General features: G+C 33.0%; 1 protein-coding gene and 1 pseudogene across 2 annotated transcripts; both read left to right on the plus strand.

Moving 5' to 3' along the window:
- The first annotated feature begins 4,970 nt into the window (after nucleotides 1-4,970).
- Nucleotides 4,971-7,053, plus strand: LOC145128343 (GDSL esterase/lipase CPRD49-like; annotated as a pseudogene). Its single transcript, XR_013716826.1, has 6 exons — nucleotides 4,971-5,099; nucleotides 5,518-5,591; nucleotides 5,894-6,030; nucleotides 6,142-6,218; nucleotides 6,318-6,455; nucleotides 6,713-7,053. The product of XR_013716826.1 is annotated as a GDSL esterase/lipase CPRD49-like (transcript).
- A 376-nt stretch (nucleotides 7,054-7,429) lies between these two features.
- Nucleotides 7,430-9,220, plus strand: LOC145128798 (GDSL esterase/lipase CPRD49-like). The gene is made up of 6 exons (XM_079063602.1): nucleotides 7,430-7,613; nucleotides 7,977-8,054; nucleotides 8,137-8,277; nucleotides 8,381-8,457; nucleotides 8,567-8,704; nucleotides 8,891-9,220. Exons 1-6 carry the CDS (start codon nucleotides 7,503-7,505, stop codon nucleotides 9,012-9,014), a joined length of 669 nt encoding a protein of 222 aa, XP_078919728.1. The 5' UTR covers nucleotides 7,430-7,502; the 3' UTR covers nucleotides 9,015-9,220.
- The last annotated feature ends 1,164 nt before the right edge of the window (nucleotides 9,221-10,384 follow it).

Here is a 10,384-nt window from a genome sequence, read left to right on the forward strand (position 1 = left end):
ATATTGATATATATATATATATATATATATATATATATATATATATATATATATATATATATATATGGCATAACGTTATATTGTATCTGTTATTGAACTCACTAAGCGTCACCCGCTTATCCCTCTCAGTGTTTAACTATTGCAGGTGATAAGCATCCAATATAGTTATATACTGTAAGAAGATGTAGAATAGTTAATATTATCACTTTTGTACTTAGTGTATAAATTCCTGGGAAGTTATGTAATATATAAAACTTTGTAAAAATTCTTAATAGTCGGTTTGTATCCAGTCTTTTATAATAAGACCACTAATGTAAATTATAAATATGCATGTAGCATGTTTTTGACGTTATGATATTGTTAAGTATGAAAGGGGTCTTTCAGCAAATGAGCCATAAGTTCTTTAAATAAGGTTCAAACCCCTGAAAATTAGGGTTTCCCTTTACAGTGCCTACTCGTCGAGTCGGGGCCTTCCGACTCTTCGAGTAGATTCGGAGTCCCGCGTCCTCATAAATGATCTTTACTCGACGAGTTGGAGCTCCCCAACTCGTCGAGTCCTAGCACAAAACCCTAAAAATTTAGAAAATTAAATAATACCTGTAACAGGTGTTACACTGTGTTTATATTAGGAGTCTTTGCCTTTTGAGTTTGACTAATCTTGTGTCGGTCCTGATGAGATAAGTGTCATTGTCATCAGGCCCGACAATTTGTTTTTTACTGAAGATTTTAAATATGTATAACTAATATTACAACTAAATGGAATACAATGAAAACTAGGACCTTATATAATTACTCAAAAGAACTTAAATATACGATATAAAAATTTTGTAATAAGATATAATGCAATTTACTTATTATTTTTGTTCTTTAAACAAAAAGCATAACCCTAAAATTTTGGTTTCTACTATAAAGTTTTGGTTCTTTTGGCGTTTCAACAATCCTATATTACCTTAATTAGGATGGAGGGTATGTACGCTTACTTTCCCACATTTTTTTTTTGCCTCCATCGACCTTATGCTATTTTTCTCTCACTTCTTACTACATCTCATTTTCTTTTCATGTTTTTTTTAATTAATTATAATAAAATGTAATTTAATGATTATATAATTTTTTTTAAATGGCTGCATATATTATAAAAACACACTCTATCGAAATGCTAGAGAGCAACAAAAAAAATACATTTACAGGTGACAAACCACCCAAACTTTCCAATTAAAATCAGAATTGGAAGCTCGATTATTAAACCAAGAAAAAGAATGAAGAATAATAGAATCAAAAATGGATTTTTTGTGTATTTGAGTTGTATCTCCTTCAAAAACTTGCCAGTTACTATATCTCCAAATCATCCATGTGGTAGTAGCCACAATAACCTTCAATTTAACCTTTGTCATTGCCGACATTCGTTGATCATCCACCCAAAAAAGTCATTCCCTAATAAAAGCTACATTAGGAATAGTGATTCCACACTATCTCTCCACCAAACCCCAAACAACCATAGCCACCTGACATTTAAAAAACAAATATTTAAAATAATAAAAGCAGAGTATTTTATTAATTTAACTAAAAACCATTAAAATGACAATTCAATTAAAATAAATACAAAATAAGTCTACTCCATTTTTTTCTTCATAATTTTGTCTCTTAGTTATGATATTTATTGTGGTTAGTTTAAACAAAAAATGAAAAATGGTCATAATATAGTGGTTCGAGATGGATCCGTTGGACAGAAAAAGAACAACATGCGGTGTATCTTTGTCACACGACACTGTTCACTGCACCACCGCAAACCAGAGCGGTGTGGTGTTCACCAGACCACCGTTATGACACCTCATTCCACCGTGGTGCGCTGTTAGCCCATTTCAACCAACCTTATTGCATGGTAAAATGAATTACATCAAATTAGATATTACACGACAATATAAACATTGTTTACGATTTGTGGTGCTGGCCCTCGACTCCACCCACTGATCGATCAACGGGTGGGGGGGGGGGGGAGGCACCACATGGGGACGTGCCCCCTTGACTCCACTACTCGATTTGTTCGGAAATAAACTCTTTTTATGCAAGTTGTATTAGATCATAGTTTAAATCTCTTTTAACACCCATATAAATTTCAATTAGATGATCTAGTTGCATTCATTAAGCAAAATGAATTTATATGCATAATCAACTAAATCAGTCAATCATGGTTATCAATCGGTAATTTGCAACGACAGTGATAATCACATTAATCATGATTGTTATTTGGTTTCTTAAACTAATAATTATTTAATAAAAAATAACAAGGGAAAATTACTAATCTAGCCATAATTGTTAATGACTTATCAAAAAATAGCCAAAAAATGAGTTTTAGCCAAAAATATCCCACCAAATAGTAGTCAACATACAGTTGACTGCGGTCAACGTGCGTTGACTACTCTTTTTCTTGAAATCTACTATTTCGTGGTAATGGACTACTGTTTTCACGGCCCGTTTACTTTTTCGTGGCCCATTAGCCCAAAATATATATAATGATTAATTTTTCAGATTAGGTCATTTTTTACTATTGTTTTTTTGGTTTGCCTACTTTTTTCTCTCAATGGAGCACCCGAAAACAACCAGGTTTGTCTACTTTTCATCAAAATTTTACCGTGTTCGTGATTAGAAGTAGGTTTTGTATATGGGGTTAAGTTTTTATTTGAAAAAAATCGAAAAAAAAAATAAAACCGTACGGTGTACAAGTGCCCAATGCACAGTTTGTGCAGTGTCGACTTGTATACCTACGGTTTCGTCGAACAGAAAGTATTTTTTTTTTTCGTTTTTTTTTAAATTTGATCCAACATGAGCGGAATTTGATATATAGTATAAGTTCATGATTTTTTTTTTTAAACTCAAAAAAAAAAAAAAAATAACGAAACCGTAGGTTTTTTTGAAACCTACGGTGTACAAGCAATTAATGCATAGTTTGTGCAGTAAAAGGTTGTACACCGTAAACCGTATTTTTTTTCCCAAAACCGTAGGCTACGGTTTGGGAAACCGTAGCAAAACCGAGAGGAAACCGTAAGTTTTAAAAAACCTACGGTTTTGTATCTTAGAAATGATTTCTTTTTTATACAAAACACGAAACAGTAAACAAATTGGCGAAACAGTAGACGAATATAGAAACATACGGTTTCATTGGCTATATTTGGATATTTACTAATTTTTGTCTAAAAATTGCTAATCACTTCCTTAATTTGGCTAGATTAGTAATTGCCCCAAATAACAATTGTTAGTTGAAAATGACATAATATTAGTATTTATGACATGAAATAATTAATAATAATAAATTAAAAACATAAATCATTAATTGAAAATGACAAAATTACAAAAATGGTCCCTGTGCTTGTCAAAAATCTGTGATTTTGGTCCAAAAAAGTTTGGTGGTGCATCAGTGGTCCAATTTCGGATACCTTGTGTGCTTTTGGTCCCTATGGTTCACATTATCTTGTGGTTTTGGTCCATACCCTACCTGAAATGACGAATATGCCCTTAAAATTATTCTTTTTTAATTTTTTTTAACTATTTTATTATTATTCTAATTAAAAATAAATAAAAACAAAAACCCTACCCACCCACCCCTCTTATCCCTTCCCCTCTACCTTTATCTACTGTAAAAAATAAACCACAGTGCATTCCAAGACCAAAGAATCTTCCGACAACCAGAAATCGTCCCCCTCAAGATCCACCACCGTCGGACCCATTTTTAGGCACTATCACCTGTTATACCATCGTCATTTTCAAACCACCACCATCGAACCCTTTTGGGTTCTTCCCTTAATCTTCTCCAGCACTTGTACCAGTAGAAGAATGAGACAAAGAGGTGGAGAAAACCTTAGGCTTTCCTTTCATCGATGGAGATATCTGCTTGTCAGAATCCAAATGTGTACCATTCTCAGTCCAGATCGAAGACCCTAATCATTGAAAGGTAGTGGTGGCGACTGAAAACCCTAATCGTTGGGTGTAGGGTTTAATTTCTGGGTTTGAGCACCCTTTGCATTGATTTGGGCACCGAGTATGATTCATTGGCACTTGGTTTAGATCTGGGCAATAAAGGGAGCTACTGATGGTGGCGGACGGTGGTAGCAGCCGGTGGTGGTAATCGATGGGTGGTCATTGTCGTCCATTGGAAGCCAGGTTTCAGTGAGTGGTCATAAGATATAAGAGAATGAGAACCAGAGAACAGTGGAGGGGATACGATCATGCTTGTTCATCAACTCCGATTTGGGTGGCAGATATGAATGAAGGATTTTGTTGAACCAAGAACATAACACACACAGACATACATACATTTTTTTTCTTGATTCAAATCTTATTTTAGCTCTGATTCTGGTGACCCAATCGAGTGAATCGATTTTTGCTCTGATTTCAGCTTCAATTTGATTCGGTGAAAATCATCTACTTCTTTGATTTCATTAACCCTTAAACCTTGAAATAAACTACATAGATGAAATTGACTTTACAGAAATCAATTTGATTCGGTGCCTCCAGATCTTCACTTTGTCGATTTTTCTTTTTGCTTGGTTTTGATTTAACCCCTTTTTTTGTCTGATCGGTGGTCATTTTGGACGATGACGGTATGGTGGTTGATTGTAATCCTGATGGTATATGGCAGTGGTGGTGGTGGTTGTGAGTGTAGGATGAATGATGATATTTTAAAGTAAATTATATTTTTCTTTTTTCTTTTTTTTTATAATATAATGAATAATAAATTAATTAAAAGAAAAGGAAAAAGAAAATCAGGAGGGTATAATAGTCTTTTCAAGCAAATAGGGACCAAAATCACAAAAAAATCCAAAATTGAACCATTGATGCTCAGCTAAAACTTTTTGCACCAAAAACATATAATTTTGACAGGGGACATTTTTTCAATTTTGTCTATTAAAATTAAGAAATACAAAATTGGACTATAACCCACACCACTTATTACCTGCGGAAATGATCTGGGGTTGGTAGAGCGCGAAACAATGGTGGGACCAAGAAGGCCACAGTTCGTGTTATTTGGTTCGTCAATCGTTCAAGTAGCTTTGGTAAGCAAGGTTGGGGTGCGATTCTCGCAGACATTTACGCTGGAAAGGTTGGATTTCACTTTTATTTATGTTCTTATTTGGATCCATTCGATAGTGAGTTCGAGTTTCAGTATGCTACTGAATGCATCGTTTTGATCATTGATAAATCCATAAGTATCTCTACACTTGTAGATTTCTCAATTAACGATATATCACTTATCCAGAAGTTTAAATACTCACGAGGAATCGATTAATGGTTGGTAGGTTGAATAAGGGATTGCAATCTCACACTTCTGTATCAATTTATAACTACGAACAAGTTGCTCTTTAAGGGTTTGTTATAGTCATTATTAAAAGCAAACTACAAATTTTCTATGAATCTCAAATCTCAATTGCAGAGACTCTTTATGAGGAATGTAATGTATTCGATTATTCTATATGTATCATGTATTTGTTGATTTCTGTACACAAATATCTTTTCGCTTTGCAAATGTTACACTGCGAGGATATGCTGGATGGAACTCCAGGAAAGCTGTAGAAGTTTTGGATCAAATTTTTCGAAAGGTAATTTTGTTAGTTTAATTGCCACTTTGAAAACCAAATTCATACAGTTTCCCAATTTTTTTTGAGTATCCTCTCTTAGTTCTGGGCTAAATGGAAGAAATAACAATGCACTTTCATTTATTTCCTTATTTTAGCATCCTAATTTTTTATTTTCTTTATTACAGCATTGTATTTACACTTTCTTTATTTTTATAAAGACACTTTACTTTGAAAAATCTACCCAATTATAGCATTCTAATTTCAATTCTTATTAGGTCTAATAAACAAATACCTGAAAGTATGTTGCTATTTCTTGTATTTAGGATGAAGCAATACAACCATCTTTGGTGATAGTTTATTTTGGAGGTAATGATTCAGTCCTTCCTCATCCAAATGGCTTAAGTTCTCATGTACCACTTGATGAGTTGAAAACATGAGAAATATTGCTATCCATCTCAAGGTAAATTTTTACCATAGATAATATTTTATGTGATTAATACACAATGTACTTTCACCACTTTTCATTTAAATACCTCTTGTGTAAAAATGTTTTGTTATGTTACATTACCAGAGCCTTTCAGAGAAGACACGCATAATATTTCTTATTGCTCCTCCTGTGAATGAGGCTCAAATTCTACAAGTTTTGGGGTGATTATTACTAACCCAACTTTTTTTTTCTTCATATAATATGAATATTTCTTCTAATTGTTAATTCTCATTGACATTTGCAACTTTTTTTTAAACCAGTGTTGAGGATCGAAAAAATGAACAATGCAAAAAATACGCAGATGCTTGTGTAAAATTAAGCCATGAGATGAAGATTAAAGCTATTGATCTTTGTACTGCATTTAAGCAACAAGATGATTGGTTGACAACTTGCTTTACGTAAGTATTTGCTTTAATTTCTAATTAAGTAAAAAATAATCTATATGGGTAAAAAAGTTAAATACGACATGTAATTTGCCCTTTTATAGTGATAAAAAATTGCCCACACAAACCTTTTGTAAAATTTGTCAAAGTAACATCAGTCTCGGTCAGTCTGAGTCCAATGCAAGGCAAACACAGTACGACTTGTTTTATGTTGCAGCGCATATTATATACGTACGGTTGATGGTGGGTTTGATTGTGTTGATAAATTACAGAGATGGGATACATTTATCTCCGGATGGGAGCAAGATTGTGGCAAAAGAGATTTTGAAAGTTATTATGGAAGCTGACTGGAAACCGAGTTTGGATTGGGAGTCTTTGCCTGTGGAATTTGCATAATCCTGTCGGTTCTGATGGCAGATAATCTGCCATCACGACCGACAGACAGTATGTTTGATGAAGTTTGAGGTTGTATGAGAAAAAGGGTTTGTATATTGTTGTTGGGTTATCTTGTTTTATTCCTTGGTATGACGATTTATTGAAGTTAAAAATCTCAAAAAAAAATCATAAAGAAGATATTAACCTAGAAAACTACATAATTAAAGCTATTTTTTTATGTCGAGATGTATACGTTTTGTTAATTATATACATTGCATTAACATTAATTATGTATATATTTTTGTAATTAAAACAACAGTAATTACAATTATTTTTATAGAATCTTACATGATGTCATATCATCAAAAATTGTCCAACCAGGAAAAAAAAGTGAAATTAATAACTTACATAAAATTATGGAAAAATTAAAAAGAAAACATTATTACCGTGATACCTAAAAGAAAAAAAAACATACAAATTTAAAAGTTTTGTTGCAAGTTTCACTTAAAAAACGTGAAGAGTGTTGATAATAGATAAAGAAAGATTAAACTAAGAGGTTAACAGAAAATTTGGTGGTAAAAAAGTAAAATTGTAAAAGTTGCAAAGTTTTATTAAAGATACCCCAAGCACACTTGTTTACTTGCGGAAATGATCTGGGGTTAGTAGAGGTTAGTAGAGCTCGTAACAATGGTCGGGCCAAGAAGGCCACAGTTCGTGTTGTTCGGCTCTTCAGTCGTTCAATTTAGCTTCGGCGAGGAAGGTTGGGGTGCGATTCTTGCAGATATTTACGCTCGAAAGGTTAGATTTCCATCTGATTTACGTTCTTGTTTGGATTCATTCGATTCTGATTTCAACTCTTCGTATGATACTGAATGCATTTGATTTGACCACAATAAGTATCAGTACACTTGTCAATTTCTCAATAAACGTAGAATCGTTTATCCAGAAGTTAATTTTGACAAAGAATCGATTAATTGTTGGTAGGTGGGAAAAGGGATTATAATTACACGCTGCTGTTTCAATGTAGAACAATTAACACGTTGCTCTATAGGGTTTGGGGAATTTTAGAATACTAGTGTATTTGGTTGATTTCTTCAATACTAGTTCCTAAATTAATTTTTCATTAGGCATTCGATGTAACTGGTCATTAATTTTGTATAGGCAGACATAGTTTTGCGAGGATATTCTGGTTGGAACTCCAGACAAGCTGTAGAAGTTCTTGATCAAGTTTTTCCAAAGGTAATTTCTTCAGTTTAATTACCACCTTCAAAAACCAAATTCATGTAATTCCCCAATTTATCTTCCTATTTACCTACTTTAGGATGAAGCTATACAACCATCTTTGGTAATAGTTTATTTTGGAGGCAATGATTCAGTCCTTCCTACTCAAGATGGCCTAAGTTCTCATGTACCACTTGATGAATATGTTGAAAACATGAGAAAGATTGCTATCCATCTCAAGGTAAATTTTACCACAACATTTGTTGGTTTTTACTTTTTAGTTAAAATTGTTTATATGGAAATGTGATTTTAAATTTGTATTACAACCCACCCGTTTTTACCAGAGCCTTTCAGAGAAGACACGCATCATATTTCTTACTGCTCCTCCTGTGAATGAGTCTCAAATTCTACAATTTTTCGGGTGATTATTACTAACTGAAGTTTTTTCTTTTTCTTTTTTCATATAATATTAATATTCCTTGTAATTGTTAATTCTCATTGACATTTACAACTTTTTTTTATGCAACCAGTACTAAAGGTCGCAAAAATGAACTATGCAAAAAGTATGCAGATGCTTGTGTAAAATTATGCAAAGAGATGAATATAAAGTATATTAATCTTTGTACCACACTTAAGCAGCGAGATGATTGGTTAACAACTTGCTTTACGTAAGTATCCTTCCATGGACTTGCACACACTCGATAATGATTTACTATTGATGTCCAATGCATGCCAAACACAAACACAGTACAACATGTTTTATGTTGTACTATTGTGTAATAAATATAAATATTTAATAAATATAAATATTTGATGGTCGTTTAATTTTAATTGTGTTGGTATTATAATAACAGAGATGGGATACATTTAACACCGATTGGTAGTAAGATTGTAGCAAAAGAGATTTTGAAAGTTATTATGGAAGCTGAGTGGAAACCGAGTTTGGATTGGGAGTCTTTGCCCGTGGAGTTTGCTTAATCATGTTGTATGTATGCTACTTTAAAACCGAATTGATCTTTTTGACTTGATGAACTTAATGGGTTAAGCAAATTAAACTTGATAGCTATGTATGGTTGTTTCTTTTTGACTTAATCTAGAGATAAGGACTCAATAGGTTAGACCAAAAAAACTTGGATTCATGTATTAAGACATCAACCATTTACCAATTTGTCCTTTTTTTTAAACCAACTTGTTAAAATTGGTGTATATTTTGAATTTTTTTTTCGAACTGAAGGGTAAAATTGTCATTTAGTCTCGTTTAGATGGTTTATTCGGTGCATAAAAGATCATAAAAGAACATAAAAGAACCAGACCTTATGAGACTTTCAGGCCTTATGAGACTTTCAGGGTGGTCCAAGCCGATAAGAGGCCCGGGGCAAAAGAGAAAAATGACCCTTCAAATTACAATAAATTAAAGTCAAATTACCAAAATTCATATACAACAAGAGAGATGAAAAATTTACAAGTGGGCTTCATTAAGCTTTGAAAGAATATACTTGTTCCAACTTTAGTATTTTTATTTAATAACTCAACGGATGTTGGTATAAAGATGAAATGCACAAAATTTTAAAAAAAATATTGGTATGTGTTTTTCTATATGCAAATAACTTATGATATTATCGACTCAAGATCAACATTATCCAACATATTTTTCTCAAAACTTAAAATAGTTAAATTATTTAATATAAATTAATGATAATAGTTTATTAGATATTCAAATGATACAAAATAAATGAAATCAGTTGATGGTTGATGTGAGGTGGATGTTGATATTGTTCAGTTTTAGTTTCCCTCCTTAAACCCTCCTCCCCGAGCATTTTAAGAGAAAAAATCTTGTAATCCGTTTTTTTTACTTTTCAAACTTCATATAAGAATACAAAATAATATCGTTATGATATTAATCAAAGCCATACAAATTAACATCACATTATAGTAATATTAACCAAGGCCTGAGCCTCCCTAATCAAATCTAGAAGTGGGGAGTCGATGATCATCCTCAAACAGTGTCCTCGAGAAGGAGTACAAACCGCCTTGCGGCTCAAAGCATCGGCGACCACATTGACCTTCCATTGGTAATAAAGAATCTCGCAGTCATAATCCTTGACCACATTAAGCCATCTACGCTACCGCATGTTTAGATTCGGCTGATCCATGAGGTATCTCAGACTCTTATGATCTGTGTAAATGGTACATAAGACCCCATATAGATAATGTTGTCAAATCTTAAGGGAAAACACTACCGCCCCCAGCTCCAGATCATGCTTTGGGTACCGTACCTCATGTGGTTTCAGTTGTCTAGAAGCATACACAATAACCCTCCCTCGCTTCATGAGTACTAACCCCAAACC

This window comes from Lactuca virosa, chromosome 8 (assembly GCF_052849685.1).
Source record: "Lactuca virosa cultivar CGN04683 chromosome 8, Lactuca_virosa_CGN04683_v6, whole genome shotgun sequence".
NCBI classification, from domain to species: Eukaryota; Viridiplantae; Streptophyta; class Magnoliopsida; order Asterales; family Asteraceae; genus Lactuca; species Lactuca virosa.